Source organism: Chiroxiphia lanceolata, chromosome 2 (assembly GCF_009829145.1).
Source record: "Chiroxiphia lanceolata isolate bChiLan1 chromosome 2, bChiLan1.pri, whole genome shotgun sequence".
Classification (NCBI taxonomy): Eukaryota; Metazoa; Chordata; class Aves; order Passeriformes; family Pipridae; genus Chiroxiphia; species Chiroxiphia lanceolata.
In genome coordinates, this window is record NC_045638.1 from 84,614,775 (window position 1) to 84,631,613 (window position 16,839).

Here is a 16,839-nt window from a genome sequence, read left to right on the forward strand (position 1 = left end):
GAAAAGTCAATCTGGAAATGACAATCTCCAGACTGGCATTTAGGCACTAAGCTACAAACACCAAAACAACTTTGCTGCCCCCAACTGCATTTTGCTACATCCTGCCCTCTCTCCCTAGTCCTATGCTTCTTCTGCATCACAGTGAGGATTCATAACCCTGATGCAGAATCATAGAATAACGTAAGTTGATAAAGACCTCTAAAACCATTTGACTGCAGCCATAGACAGCCTGGACCCTGCCTCCACTCCATGTTAGAGTTGTAGGAAAAAATCCTAAACAAAGTAAAAGTTCAGTATAAGCATCACTGATTTTCTTGGTGTCTTTTTGTGCCTTGTCAATGCACACACCCCCAAGGACCACTTGCCCAGAAATATTTCCCTCTGGCAGATTTGAAAATTGAAGCTTCACACAAACTGTCCAAAATTTTTAACTCGCTGAACATAGGGCTGGGCTCAGAACAGAGCAGACTCCTCTGCCTGGGATGTTACCAAGTATCTGGAAAAAACCCCTTCCCATGTCCTCAAAAAAAAAGCGAGAGTATGGTGGCTTGGAAAGGGAAGTTCTCAAAGGGGAATGACCCAAAAAGTTTCCTGAAAATTATTTTTGAGTCTTACTGGCATTTCTCAGAAACGTCCCATCTGAGCAGCGTCAGTTAAAAGGGTCCCAGTTCTGCTATAAGAGGTGTAGGAAGCTACTAGAACAGTTTGTCCATATTACAGAAGGCATCTTGATTCTCCTTATGTTTAAGAAATGATGGGGAGCACAGACCTAGTTGACCACACAACAGAAACCTGTATTTTCTGAGAGCAGCCTTGCCTGGAGAGATGTCACCTACAGAAGGGAGAGCTGCGATTGTTCTGGAGATCCAGCTGTGAGGCAATACAAGGACACTCACAATTTTACCTTCAGTAGTGAAATTGCTCCATCTACACTGAAGGAGATCTGATGTTTACTCATCTCCCTCATGAACAGAGATGACATTATCTATAAAAACTAAAAATCTGTTATTGTAAGCAGTCTGCTTTTATTATTAGCTTTCTAAAAGATGAAAATTTCTATGTGCCTTCATGCACTCCCTGGTGGAAGTATCTACCACACAAGAACCCAAAAAATCTGCAGTAATCTCAGCCTTGTGCTTGATTTAAAGTGATTCTGAAAAAAAAAAAAACCCAACAAACACCTCTCCTTTAGTGGAGGATTCTCCTCAGTGGTAGATGTCAACATCTTCACCATCACTTCCAACAAGGTGAACGATGAAGGTTTGCAATGGAAGCAAACTCATACAGCCTGAAAAGCAGCTGAAAGAGGGCAGGCAAAGCATATTAATGATCATACATCATCAAAGAAAGATTGCAACCTTTGCTGTGGGATTTTCCACATATATCTTAGTCAGGCCAGAATGTCATGGATTGGGAGAGGAAAACTCAAGATCTGGACTGCTGAATTCCACAGCTTCTAAAGTAGCTCTGCCAACCAAAACCCCAGGGTGGCAGCAAAAGATGGGTACATGGGGGAACATCCCTGCCTGTCTGCTCCCTCGGGCAGGAGCAAGCACTGCCCTGGATGTCCAGTGAAGGAGCTGTTCCAGAGTAGAAGCAAAAGGAGACACCCAAGGGCTGTCACTGCAACTGATAAGACAGAAGAGAAGACAGGGGACAGCTAACACTGGGTGGACAGAGTTGAGGGAAAGATGAAGAACTAAGAGAAACTGGGGTAAAAGGCTGCTGACAGGGAATGTGGGGGTCGGGGTGCAAGATGGAGACTTTAGCCACAGAGTGAGATGCACAGTAAGGGCAGCAGTGGGGACAGAGAGGAACTCCAGAGGAGCCATACATGCAATCAACCTCTAGGAAAGGTGAATGCCACAGGCATTTGCTTCTGGGGACCACAGATAGGGCATCAGCCTCCTGAGATGCCTGCAGGGAGCCTGAGCAGAGCCTGTTGCCCTGAGCAGACTCCCTAAGGACATACAACTCTCTATCACAGATTTGTGATGTTCCAGGTTGACCCACCACTTCCCACCATTTCCTGAACAAGCCTCCCTCTGTATTTCCCCTTGCAAAATCAACTTTTGCAAGAAGTTCGATGTGATCAAAGAGGCATGCATCAAATGATGTAAAAAAGTAACCAGTCGTGCCACATCAGGTGGCAGAAAATGCTGCCATTTCAGTCCATGCAGCCCAACCATCTGGGCCATGCAGTGGACAGAGCCGAAGGCTCTTCCCTGTGGCTCTTCCCTGCCAACAGACCTGGCAATGTGCTTTTCTGTGTTTAAAAAAGAAACATTAACTCATATGAGTTAATAATAATGACCCGTGGAAGCACAGAGGTTGTCAGCTGAACTGCTTTGGTGTTAACCTCATCACTTACACTGTGTTAGGTCTTTATTGTGCAACAAATACCCACAATTTAAATGCTGGGTCACATTCCTGGCATTCCTTCACCACCAAGTATTACTTGAAGGGCTAATGGTTTTAAACTGAAGAAGGGTTAATTTAGATTAGATATAAGAAAGAAGCTTTTTATAATGAGGATGGCAAGACACTAGAACAGGTTGCCCAGAGAGGAAGTCAATGTCCCATCCCCGGAAACATTTAAAGCCAGGTTGGATGGGACTTTCAGCAATCTGGTCTAGTGGAAGGTATCCCTGTTAAGTGCAGAGGACTTGGACTAGATGGCCTTTAAAAAGTCCCTTCCCATACAAACTAGTGTATGATCCTATGACTCTATTTCACTTACAACTCCAGGGAGCTTATTAGTAACAACATGGACAAAAAGTCACTTTTTCAAGCAGCAACTGTTTATTATTGGGAAGAACATTAGGACTTTATTTTTTTCTCTTACATATATTCGATTTGAATAAAAATAATTTAAAAAATTTTAGTTTCTTTTTATATTACATGAGAATAACTCAAAACAAGGACTGTGAATTTTGGAAGCAAGAAACATAGACAAAACTCTTGTTTAGCTGCTGAGATGTAGTTCTTGGATTTTCTTTTTTTCTCAAAAAAACCCTCAAATAGAGAAACAATCACAATTGTCATTCCAGTGAAGAAACTTAATCCATCTATAAAATATCTTTAAGTTTGAGAATGGTATATAGTTACACTAGAAAGTATCCATAATATAGTATGTGAGTTTTAATATACCACCTAAAATATATAGCTTCTCAAACTTTACAAGGTCAAATATTTCAGACCATATTCCAGTGGAAAAACACTACAAACCTATTACAATCATTTTAAAGTTCTTGTTGAATTAACTTTTATTTCCTTTTGAGGAATTTTAATATAATATTTCAAGCAATAAAATATTGTATACAAACTAGCTTGCCAAAATTTATTCACACTAACCTGGACAACCACTGTTTTAAAGGATGAAGCACCTTTAGTAACAGTGATAAAGCATCACTGTTAGTGTAGCTGATGAAGAAACAGATTTTATGCACAAATTGGTACGATTTTCACAACAATTCTGTAAATCTGATAAAAATTACTGCATATTCTGTATTCAATTAACCGGAATTAAAATATGCTTATGTCTGGGGCAGGATTACAGTGTTACAAGACGATGAGTCTATTAGTTAGTCCAATTCATGTCACTTGACAAAGACTTCCAATAAAACACTGATTTCTTCTTCTTTTATTTTTAAAATACATGCAACCTACTGCAATTTCAATTCCCTGGCTTATCTTGCCTCTTTTCAGCTGAGTGTGAATATAGTTCATTTTTCATTAAGTTCTAGGGTAATGAACATCATTCAAGCATCACCTGAATGGATTCTAAATAAAAAAAGCCCCAAAGAGGTTAAAAAAGAAAAAAGGCAATTAGCACATCAAGGTCTCACTTTAGAAGACAAATCTGCAGAAATACGCACGGTAAAAATGAGATGGACTTTGTGTAGGTAGTTATTTGCATTGAGTACCATATCAAATTCAATGTAACTGTGCCAGTCATGGCTGTCTGATGGCCTGATGCAAAACCATTCTTCACCAACTACAAGGAAAAAACACTATTAATACGATTGTCAAAACTGTTCTCTTGTAACAGTCTAACCTCAGGGGTTAGCTCTCTTCTAAAGAAATGCTTGAAACACTGGCTGGCGTTGCAGCCTGACAAACAACCTGATGCCATCTAAGGAGACAATGTCAAGCCCTTTCAAAAATAAACATTTCACTTCAGTATATTTGGGGAGGGGTGGGTTGTTGTTTTGTTCTTGGCTTTTTTATTTTTGTAACTGTCTGCTGTTTCCAGCACCATCTCAGAGGCTGGAACGTTTCATTCCTTCCTCTGCCAGTTCGTCCTTTTCCACTTGGCAGATGCTGACCACCACACCCGCTGCTCCTCGGAGTGCAGCAGCCACCAGGACCGCCTTCTTGTTTTCCTTGTCTGTTATCTATATCATCAGTGGAATTTACAGCCCTGGAATGTGATTTCTGAATCAATATGCATTTTCTTTTCCTAAGGAATGCCTTATTTTGCAACCACAGCTGTGCAAAAATACTCTAATTTTAACTAATGAGTGGGTAGTGGCTCTTTTGAGACAAATCAGTGATGCAATTTAGAAAACCACGCAGGCATTTTCACCCATTTCTAAGACCAGGTAAAATTTTGGACCTAAACTATGCCAATTGTCTTTCTTTCTAAATTAATAATAACTTTTAGTTTTACCAAGAAATATTCTATTGGTATGAACTACAGAGTTTTTGAAATTATGATGTGTATTTATGTTTTACTTCTCTAAATATATTACTCATTTGTTTAAATCATTCAGGATTCTACCATACTGTCAACCAACTACAGTAATCCAAAAATATTTTCTGCTTATAGAAGGGGTTAAATCACTAAGCCACACCTTCCTGCAAAGCTGCAGTATTTTCGATTGGTAAAAAGCATTTCTCATTGAAATAATACTGAAGTGGAGCCCTAGCCCTCCTCCATACATACGACTGTCAAGTTAATTAACTTTTCAGGACAAAATGCTAATCACATTCAATGACAAGCCAGGCTGTTGTGTTCAAGACAGCTCCAGCGGTAGCTCTGGTGGCACAACTGTATATCTTGGGTCAAGCTTAGGTGTGAAATCCTTGAAGTGCTTAGATGCTTCAGTGCCAAATACATCTAAAACTTTTCTGTTCATGAGAGCAAACCTGAAAAAGAAAAGACAAGAGAGCATGAACGCAAGATTAATTTACTTATGAAAAAATAAAATCATTGTTAAAATTATTTCACTTCATAAAAGGCTACCAAAATCTGTGAAATACAGGCTTCAACCTGCACTGTTCAGAGATCACAAGTTTTTCAATTCAGGCAATAAAGATTTAAAAAAAAAATAAAAATTGACAAATGTGACTAATAGTCTTTGTGTAGGTATACTTCATATAATGCAACTTGTGAAAAAGGGGAGAATCCCTTTCGACTTTTAACTCCAAAAAAAAAAAGGTCAAACCAAAATATACTACTGTTCTCTCTCATTCCAGCAAAGCAAACTCTGGACTTGCCTATCCAAGTCTGGATGACAATTTTATGGGTGTTACAACATATTTCCATTTCGTTACTCTTCAAAATCATAGACTGAAAAATTTATGAAATGTCAAAAGAAATTGCCTCTATGAAGAGAGTGTCAAAATTACTATTACAGAGATTTGCTTCAGATAAAATGAATGGGCAGAACAGAATTTCTTTTCCCTCCTCTCTTTCACCTAAGGCAAGTTTAAGATTAAGACAAGATGGAAAAATGCAGACAAAACTGGATATCTGCACTAACATCATCCCCTGTATCATGTTTGTATGGCCTCAGAGGCTGCCTGCAGATGGCCTCCAGGCATCCCAAGGAAAACTTCCCACTACATCTAGCAATGCATGCAGTCATCTCGTGTGTGTACTGTGCCATGGGGAGTGTAGGTTCAACATGGCCCAGGGATTGGCCTCTAATTTCACTTCTATTTTTACAGTCCAGTGAGTTTGCTGTCACAACAAATGTTACCTCTTACATTCCCATTCATAAACTGATCTACATCAAGATCTGGATGCCATTAAGATCAAGATGTTTCCAACACATACTGCACCAGCATAACAGTGTACACTTCACTAAATTGTATTTTTATAAATCAGTTACAGCAAAATCTATTTAAAAAAAAAAACTTTTTAGATCCCTGCAGCAAATAATAGACAAAATATCCAGTTAAGTTATTAAAGTGTAAATTTAAGATTATTATCGGTGAAAATTTTTCATTTTTCAATTTTTCATTTTTCCAGGGGGAGAAAAAAATCCTTTTCCAACTGAAACAGATGTCCTATAAAAAAACTACTGAAACTGTAAAGTATTCTTAAGAGACATTCCAACATTTCCAGTAATGCTTTAAAACACAGAGTAATTCCATGTTGTCGATCACTGCACATAGTGAGTGATTTCTTCAGCATGTATAGTTGTTTACTGGATTCTTCATATTCCACTGAAATCTGAAAGCATTCCACCCTCCAAGTGAATTAAAGATAAAAAAGGCTTCAAGTAAAACACTCATCTGCCGAAGAGTCTTCACAAGATTTAAGTCTTTACTCCTGTCATTAGATTAAACCCAATAATGTTGCTTCAGCAGCAAAGAACTTCAAGTGTACTGGAAACCATTTAAAAAGTGAAGTAAATCCTCAGGAAATTAGCCCTTATGTACTTTTATGGCTCTGCTGTTGACAGTGAATGACACAGAAAGCTAAATGTGATCAATGACATGTTTAGACAAGCCATAACACACCCCTGATTACATACCTGCCCTTTGTTAGTCGTAAAAGAAATTTCCAGTATGAAGGTCTCAGGTTCTGAACTTCCATGACAGCCTGCAAGGAGAGTATTCTATCAGAGACAGCTGACAGCATCAGGCAAGAGCTTTGTCTGCTACATTATGTTGCCAAAACTACCAAAAGGATTTCTGTGGAAATAACTTTTACTGCTTTCTGCTGAATTCAATGCTCTGTGTGACCTCCACCAGCACAGACTGATATTCCCAGAAGAGTATCATTTACAAGTGGTGGCAATTTAATTACATCTCATTGCAGAGAAAGCAACAGCAATCATCAGTCTTATGTACATGATTTTGCACTTGTAGATGCAAAATTTACCTGCTACTTTGTACCCACCTACTCTGCATTTTGTGGTCTACCATTTCTTGTAGTCATATTTACATTCAACGTTACATTATCTTAAATAATGTCTTATAACCAAAATTCTTGTCTTCTCTCCATTCCATTATTTTTCCATCTCACTTATGAATATAGTGAATAACAAACATCTCAGCATAGATCCCTAAGAAAATACATATACAGATAGTTATGGAGGTCCAGAAAACATACAGTGGGATGTTTCAGCAGAAATAGAATAGTAATTTGTGTACCACTGAAAAGTTGCTTTTCCAGATGATGCAGAGGATAAATGGACTGAGGATACAGGCATGGAACTGACTTCAGAACTGCAAAAGCTTATTTCAAATGTAAAACTTCAGGGTTTTTTACTATTTTTTTGCAGATTTTTTTTCAACTAGGCAATTAATTCAATAACTTCAATTAATTCAAGTCAGCTGAAAGTCAAAGCTTTCAGCTGATCTAAAAACCCATAAAATACTCTATTGTATTGTTTGCCTTGAGAAACTGTCCTTTCATGTGCTTACGAAAGTCTATACATGTATTTTCATCTTCTGGGTCAATGTATTTTAAGATCCTTTCCAAAGAATTCAATGCTTTGTATAATATATTCAACTATAAGCATATGAGAAACTGACTCCCAGAAATGACCTTTCCACAGTGACACTCAAAAACAGGATGCAGGAGCCCCGATTCACAGCATTTTGCTGCAATCACTACATCATACCATCTTTTCTATATAACTGTGTTCCTGTGCTCCTCATTTCATTCAACTTTTGACTTAAAGAACTTGATGTTCTGTTAAAGAATGACATACTTACTGCCTGAAAGCATATCGATGTAGAAATGGCATAGATGATGCTGTCTGCATGAGGAAAATAGGGAACCTTCCCAGCTTCAATGCCTTTGAAGTATATAGTCTATAAAAATAGACAAAAAATGCTGAGTAAAACAAAAGTAATTTTTTATTTTTTATTTTACAATTCAAAAAAAAAAGTCAACATTATTAACTATGCTGATATATTTTTTATATGTCCACAAATGTGAAATTGATTGAGATAACTTATAGAAGTTATCCAAGATCAATCTAATAAGAAGCTATTAATGCATAGAACAGGACTAGCAACAGCTTGGGTGTTAGAGATCCTAAAGACGAAAAAGGGAAAGTTTCCTCTATTAAATTCTTCATTTTAAAAAAGCAAAAGAACAATGCTATAACTATTCCAACAAAGTGAATATTCACTGTTCTTAAACAGCTTGAAATCACATACTTTACTTTCTGAGAAAACATGTAAAGTTTATTTTCCTGAGCACAGCTTGACCTTGCAAAGCAGCACACGCCTCTTTGGTCAGTTACCCTTGGCTTGCATATGATGATAAAAGTAGTTTAAAAAAAAAAGGAAAGAAACAACACACAGCACTTTCCTCATTTCATTGCAGCCACGATGTCTCAAAGTCCAGAGAAAACCATGAGCAATACAAGATAATATTGTTTTTTTACAACTGGTATTCTAAAAGTCAATATGGATAACTCAGAATTCTTTTTATATCACCAATATCTGAACTACCTTCAGAGCTTTGTCTAGGATAACAAGGAGCAGGAATAAACAGAGAATATCTTCCATTTTTATGTTTAATTTTATGCATAACAAAAAAAAAAGTTCCTTCTATTTATGTTCTTTTAAGTGAACTCTGCTCTGGTAATGGAGGTGGATAAATATCACTAGGGAACGAGACCCTCAACGTTTGCAGAAATATGTGATTCAGGATGGTGCATAGTAAGAGAACATTCTCAGCTCATTCCAGTGGTGCTGTTTGGGGAATAATCATGACTAAGTCTCGATCTTATGGAAAAATCACAGTAAGAAATCAAACGCTGGTTAGCAAATTATAATCAAGATATCCAAACCCTATAACTTTTTGTCCTGGGCTCCTAATTTTAACAAGTTCATAGAAATAATTCAAGCTTGAAGATTAGCAACTAGAACAAAGTTCATTCCAAAGCTGGGAATTCAATCAGTTGAAGCACACTGACAAACAACTCCAGCTATAGACTAAAATCTAAGCCATTTTCAGTTACCATAAACTGCTGAATGCCAAAATTAGGGAACAAAGGCAGGAAGTTAAGCTGTAGCTTTTGGCAATAAATCTGCAATTAAGGACTAGGTCTGATTTATGTTTCTGGCAGAACAGACATTCTTGGAACTTTCAGATTTAAAAAATATGCAAAAGCTACAAAGCAAAGGGTTATCAGGAGATTAAGAAAATTCATGGAGAATATACATGGAGACCAGTGGATAAAGGACTTTTAAAATGAGTCAGAGAAAAGAATATAAGAAAGAAATGAGACCCCATGACAGCAATGCCTCTTGGCACACATCAGGTACTGAAACACACCGTCACCACACAACTTTGTATTTTACTAGAATTGCCAGACAAAGCCTATGAAGTTCATTTCCTTTTTTCTGCCTTGAGAAAATAGATGAAGACCTCTGTTACAAAGATAATAACTTACCTCTACTAATTTGGACACCAGATACATAGAGATAGTTGTACTTTTGTAAAACATCATAGAAATCCCTGCTAGACACCCTGTAACAATTAGAAAACAAAAGCACTGTTACTTGTGTTGCTGTTGCGGTATGTCAGCCAAACACACACTGCACAAGGCTATTTATTTCTGTTGCTACAACACAGTTCAGTGATCTTCCTGTGCTGCCTGTCCAAATATGGTTTTTGTCATTAAAAAGAGAAAGTTTTGAAACTGTGAAACAAATCTGTACTTCAGTGCTCAGGAGCACAGTATCAAACTTCTCTCTTCTTTTTGGAATAAGAGACCTCTGAGGTTCCAACACGTGACAGATGCACAAACAGCAGAGAAGGGCCTGCACCACCACAGAAATTTCATGGCAAAAGGGTTCTTCTTTGGACCCAGTGGAGCCCATAATTTCCAATGTGTATTCTGTCACATATGGAAGAATTACTATTTGCATCTCACATCTCTCACATCTCTCTCACATCTCTACAGTTGGAAATTAAAGGGCATGTCTATATTTGTGCACACAATGACATACTGTTCTTAGAGCTGACCATTTGATTGAATTTGCCTTACAATTTTAATTGCAACCCTTTCTTTGAAGCTACTTGAAACATCACTGTCACTTTGACACAATCATGATGTACACAGTCCTATTTTCAGCACAGAAGTCTGAAAAGGGAATGGGAGGATAGACAAGATGAGTATTTGCAGAGTCCCAACACAGGCAAAATAAAGTGCTTTTCATGGACTCACCAGCTACAAGTGCATGAAGCTCATCATCTAGGTTCCGGACCCAGCGCAGGAAGCAACTTGTGCCCTGTAGGTGAAAAGAAAAAAGGATTAGCCCCATAACATTCATAACACATAGACTGCAGATATAACTCTATAAGCTAGTGATACAGCACACAGTATGAATTAAGAGTGTAGCGTGATAAGAGTGTAGTATGATAATACCTATAATCATAGTGTCATGGAATGGGTTGGGTTGGAAGGAAGCTTAAAGATCATCTTGTTCCAACACCCCCCTGCCATGGGCAGGAACACCTTCCACTAGATCAGATTGCTCAGATCCCCATTCAGCCTGGCTTTGAACAGTTCCATGGATAATGCATTCTTCTACTTGATAAGACTGCTATAATAGAAGGGAATTTAATTGATATGGAGGCAGAAAACTTTCCCATCATAAGAGGTTTGTAAGAGAAATGTAAAATCACAATTGTAAATCTCTTAAGAGCTGTAGAAACTTTCATTACTGGGACATGTTCTGTCTGATTCAGTAATCCTCTTTACCACATCAAGAAACATTGAATTATATCAACAAAAACACAAGACATCAACACAACCAAAGAACAATCTTTAAAAGCACTGGTGATACTAAAGTCAGAGAGTTGGACACCGTACCCAAAATATTTCAGTGTTTTAATTTACAGATTACCACTATCATTTCTTTCAAAATCAGAGAGCAGATCAATCTAATTTGAATACAAATCTAATACCAAAGCCAATCTTGAATTCACATCATCTTCATTTGCTGTAGCTGCTTAGACTCTTTCCTATGATAAAGGCTACTTTCAATTACACACCAAACCCCTTGAGATTTTTCCATACATCCAATAAATTCTGGAACCACAAAAACATATTAACTTAACATATTCCTTCAGATTCAAAACGCCCCAAGCATTTCCCTTTTTTTTGTCTGTAGTCCAATTTTTTTGAGTGAATAGAATCTCTGCTGCCCTACATGCTTATCTCAACCTGAAAAAAAAATATAATGTAACCCAGATCTGTTCAAGTTATGAAATGCAATCAATAACATCTAATAGAATCATAGACTCATAGGACCATTTAGCCTGCAAAGGTCATTTAAGATCATCAAGTCCAACTGTTAACTCAGCACCCACCAAGACCACCACTAAACCATGTTCCCAAGCGCCACATTCACACACCTTTTGAACAGCTTTAGGAGTGGAGATTCCACCACTTCCCTGGGCAGCCTGTTCCAGTGCTTGACAATGCTTGCAATGAAGAAAGATTTCCTACTATCCAATCTAAAACTCCCCTGGACAACTTGAGGCCATTTCCTCTTGTCCCATCACTTGTTATTTGGGAGAAGAGGATGACCCCCCTCTGGATACAACCTCCTTTCAGGCAGTTGTAGAGAGTGAGAAGGTCCTCCTCGAGCCTCCTTTTCTCCAGACTAAACATCCCCAGTTTCCTCAGCCACTCCCCATAAGACTTGTGCTCCAGACCCTTCACCAGCTCCACTGCCCTTCTCTGGACATGGTCCAGCACCTCAATGTCTTTTGTAGTGATGGGTCCAAAATCAAACACAGGATTCGAAGTGTGGCCTCACCAGTGCCAGTACTTAATAAATAGTAAATAAAGGTCAGAGTAGGTCACCCTCATAAAATGAGCATCTGTAAGACTAAATTACACTTAGCAAAGAGCTTTTAAAAACACCAAAGTCTTTTCAGCTTTTCCAATTTAAGTATTTTTTTCTGTAAAGGTTCTGTTCTTAAAGTTTGAGCAAAAATTTAATTTTCAAATAAACTTCGGACAGCCTATTTGCATTTTGCCATCAAAAATTTTAAACCTTATAAATTCTTGTATTTACCTTTAATAATACAGAATGATCATAACTTTGCAGTGTGAATAAAGTGGTAGGTGAAAAACTGCAAGTGTGATTAAGAATATAAAAGTGCAAAAGCCACTTCAGCACTGCACTGCGCAATGTATTCTGCCTTTAGGGCATGTGCCTTGCCATCTTCTCTTTTGGCATAAATAAATATAATTAGATTAATTCCAACAATAATATATGAATACATATCAGTTCACAATCTGTCATCTTAGTGTAGAAGGGCAGACTTCCAAGCTGTAAGTGCAATGTCTCCTCACTACGCATTGTATGTTCTGCAATTTCCTGCTATTTAGTGTCAAATAAGAATTCCAGATATTTGAGCCAACAAAATGTGCAAATGGCTTCTCTCTGGCAACACTGCCGCTACTGCAGTCACTACTTGTGTCTGCACTAAAATGCTTTTGTGTACCAGCAATTCCTTTTGAAATCTGAATGCACTTTCTCTGAAGTACTCCCTATCACCTGATCTCGAAACAACATTGCACAATCCATCTGGTTTATCTGGAAATGATAGAAAAAAACCCAGGAAATGGAAGACTAGTTTTCTGTTTACAATTTGATTATTGCAATAGCATAGAATTTGTCAGTCACGTGCTGTAGCAAACAGCATCAGTACTATCAAGCAGCTGGACTTTTTAGCTCTTTGTGATATTCTGAAAAGTGAAATGAAAGCCATGGCTTTTATCATTTCTGTATGCTATACACTTACTTTGTATATACTGACGAAAGATCCCAAAAAAGCTCCAAGCTGGAAATTTTCCTTGTTATAGAAGAGGGAAAATAGCCGTGATGGTTGTGTAAACAGATGCCGGAAGGTGGAAGGAATCCGAAGGCAACACTGGATCAGGTAACCAATGCTAAACATCCTAATGAAGCCCTAGAGAAAAGAAACAAAGATTTTTGTGGTAAGAAACCATAAATTCAGAAAAAGGAAAAGCAAAAGCATCTACAGAAAGACTTGTTTTTGACATCGAGCAATTTAAAAGCCACTCTGCAGAGAATATGTAAAAATGCATAAATGCTTCCCTGTTCCTCATTCCCCTGTAAAATAGCAAAAGCAATAAAATCACAGACAATTGACTCCTCTTTAATTTCTATGGATTTCTGAAAGGCCTCAAGGGAGAAACTCTTTTTCTCTTCTACTCCAAAATTCTGTTGTTTGAAATAATCCTGATGACTTCATTTCCAGGTTACTGACCAGCTTTCAACCACAAATGTGTTTATACAGGAAAGCAATGTGGTGGAAAAAAAGAGTACTTATACACTCAGATGTCTGGAGAAAACACTAAGGAGGAGAAAGTCCACCAAAAATAAATTTCAGAAAGTGTGAGAATTAGAAATTAACCCTGGTGGCTTGGCACAGACTTTCCTTGCCTGTAGAAAGGGAAAGGGTAAAACTGGGAGTTTATGTGCGGAGCTACTGAGAAAGGATAACATGGGTTCCAATGAATTTACTTACCACTCCACCTTGGATACAGATCTGCTTTTTCTTACCTTTTCACAAAACCACACTGAATTTTTCTTTCCATATTATTCCCCCTAGTTTCTCTTATAACTTCCTCCAATTCTTCCCATCATTATTCTTACCCTATGGCTGAACTTTTCTATTAATTCTGAATAAAATCTAGTTTTGGGTTGGAAAATGCCTTACATGAAAACTATCTGTGCACTCATCATTGGCAAATAAGGCAGGCACCTTATTTAATTCCAGTGACAAAGACAGAATTCCAGTGACAGGGACAACTGGTAGAGGGTTTGAGCAACTTTTCAGGCTCAGAAACTCACACTATTTTTACCTCCTGCAGAACTTCATAATACATCATAAAGCTCAAAAATTTTTATTGTGGTTAAACATCTAGTAATAAACTCTTCCTGAAGCAATTACTCTCTGTGGTATTCAATAAGTGGTTTATGAGAATCAAGTGGAAGAAAATATGTTCTGTCATCCAATAATACAGTAGCACTTTTTTTTGAATGAAAAATTTCCATTCCTTCATCTGCTACTCTTAAAGTTACGTAAATTGTACATATTGCACAGCTCATTCTGTAATGAAAATGCCTACCAAAAGGTATGTGAGATAGGCAGAGGTGTAAATGTGTTGTGAATTTCATGTAGTTAAAATATCACAGTTAAGATGAACGTGTATTTGCACCTAAAATGAAGAGGTACCTCACAGCATAGTACATAGCTCTCATCTTCCAAAGAAAGGCATAATTATGATGCCAGGTACCATTACACAAAAACAAAGTCCTAAACCCAGCAGTTATGAACAAAACCCAAAACAAAACCACAAACAACAGAATGCTATTTATGACATTTTTATCCAGGAAAGGTGACTCTGATGGGGTGAGGAAACATCTAAACTTCAACTGAAAACACTCAAATGTATCCCTGATTTTATTTCTATTAGTAGCCAACTTAGAAGTGCTGAACTGAATCATGAGGTTTAGTGTTGATGTGCACAAAGCAGTGAGTATTGCACAAAATCTATCTATTTATCTCATTACATCTACCAGGTGAAAGCGTATCACACTTACTGGTGTTTGTTTCAGAGTCACAGGAAGTATTATATCTTATAATTAATGTACTATATTGTAACTTTCGCCTTCCATAAGAAGACCTCAAAGAAGAATGGAGGTAGAATACAGGAAAGCATAGGTAGGACACTATAATAAATGTAAGTGAGAAAAGAAAACTCTGCTAAGAGCCATTTCTCTACAGAGATTTTGAGTTGGAAATCAAATCAGCCAGAAGTAGCAGCACATTGTAACGTCATATCTCCAATATTGTTGAATAAAACTTTTTTCTGCTTTTGAGAAACAAATTTCTTAATACAGTCAAGATATTGGCTTTAACTCAAATTCAAAAAAGCATGTGTGCACATAAAGAGAGTTCAGTAACATACCAAAACCTCAGACAACCTGTTGTAATACATTAGGAACTAGATAAGGTATTTAAAATTAATTAAGATAATTAATATTTAGTCTGGGTATACAGTAGCCCATGTTCCTTCAAGAGACAGAACACTGAGACTACAATCTTCAGAAAATAATGTCAGAGAAGTTGGGGCATCCCTGGAACTGCTCAAGATCAGGTTGGATGGGGCTTTGAGTAACCTTGTCTACTGCAAGATGTCCCTGTCCATGGCAAGGGGGGTTGGAACGAGATGATCTTTAAGGTCCCTTCCAACCCAAACCATTCCATTATTCTATGACCTATTTTGTGGTTATTCTAGTCATTAGTAAGTTGGGAGGGTTATCCGGTCCCATCTGCAGCACCAGCAAAAAAAATGAACTGGACTTCTACTGCTGGCTAATGTTTCCTCACTGTAATTGAGTGGAATCCAAAGAAGGAAAAATATTGTTTGACTGCTTCTGGCAGCTCTTTTTAGACATTTGCAAATCCAAAGCTTTTTAAGTATTTAGTTTGAAGGGAAGTAGATGAAATCAGGTGGTACATCACTACTGAATGTTACATAAAAGCTATTATGGATGATGTCAACTAGCTAATGGACATTTAAATATGAAGAGGAAGAGCACTCCTGAATATCCACTTTCTGCCCTGCTCCTATGTTCTTTTAATCATTAACATGTCTCCCCCCTCACCTAAGAAAGGACAGAGAGAGCAGTGTGGGGCTGGTCTACTATAATTTAAGAAACTCACAAACTGAAATCAAATTTGGGGCTCTCAACTAGAGTAATTCAACAAGACTAACTCCTATCTCTTTTTCACCCTTCCGTTTTAAAGCCATTTCAAGCTTTTATATTTCATAATGGTCAAATCACCTCTTTACCCCTGAAGTCTCACACACATTCTTCCAGCAGACTATGAGTTTTCCACATAGAAGAGGTATCCCTTCCATGATGAGCACTCTAACAAAAATCCTTAGTTGTTTGCTCTAACTGTGTTTGTAAAATAATATAATGTTATGGCAGTACTTACAGATTTGAATGCTAAGCATGCAGCATAAGATGCATAAGGATTTTGTGTGATATCAATAAAAAGCTATGAAAGTAAGTCTGGACTAATTGTAGTTAAGAATTAATTACTGTAAAACATGCCTAAGTAATGAAAGACAGCACTTTCACTATGTAAATAAGCGCAGCAGACTGAAGTTATAGTGAAGCACCATGAAAAAACAGATGCACACCAGGAGATGCTACCATCAGCAGAGATCTGGACATGCAGCATATCAAATCTGCATAAAATCACTCCTGCTTAATTTTAATCTTTGTTTTGAATATAATATTCATTGCAGTCTTGGACATTGATTCTGAAGGCCAGACATTTGATATCTATGGGGAAAACAGAGTACCCTGCAGATGGAGGCACAGGAATGTTTGCTCCCCAGAGGATTCTGACCTGACCAAACATAAGCACTCAAGAGATGGCAGACAAAATGGGCCAGGAGGCACTGAACAGCAAACATACTGGGCAAGGTACTGAACAAGCACAAAGCAAACGGAAAGTCTGTGTCCCCAAAGATGTTATGCCTTGAAGAAAAGAGCTCATGAATGAAACATTAA

At 37.6% G+C, this 16,839-nt stretch overlaps 1 protein-coding gene across 2 annotated transcripts in view; it reads right to left on the reverse strand.

Annotated features, from left to right (window-relative positions):
- Window positions 1–2,779: 2,779 nt before the first annotated feature.
- Window positions 2,780–16,839, reverse strand: part of TMEM135 (transmembrane protein 135) — a 170,660-nt gene continuing 156,600 nt past the window's right edge. Inside the window, exons 10-15 of one of the 2 annotated variants that reach the window (XM_032679423.1) lie at window positions 13,022–13,189; window positions 10,428–10,491; window positions 9,651–9,727; window positions 7,957–8,055; window positions 6,768–6,835; window positions 2,780–5,151 (exon numbers count right to left, since the gene is read on the reverse strand). In XM_032679423.1, coding sequence (XP_032535314.1) covers window positions 5,019–5,151; window positions 6,768–6,835; window positions 7,957–8,055; window positions 9,651–9,727; window positions 10,428–10,491; window positions 13,022–13,189 — 609 coding nt within the window. In that variant the 3' untranslated portion in view covers window positions 2,780–5,018. The remainder of the gene's footprint in view (window positions 5,152–6,767; window positions 6,836–7,956; window positions 8,056–9,650; window positions 9,728–10,427; window positions 10,492–13,021; window positions 13,190–16,839) is intronic. The other variant, XM_032679424.1, reaches the window with a different exon arrangement.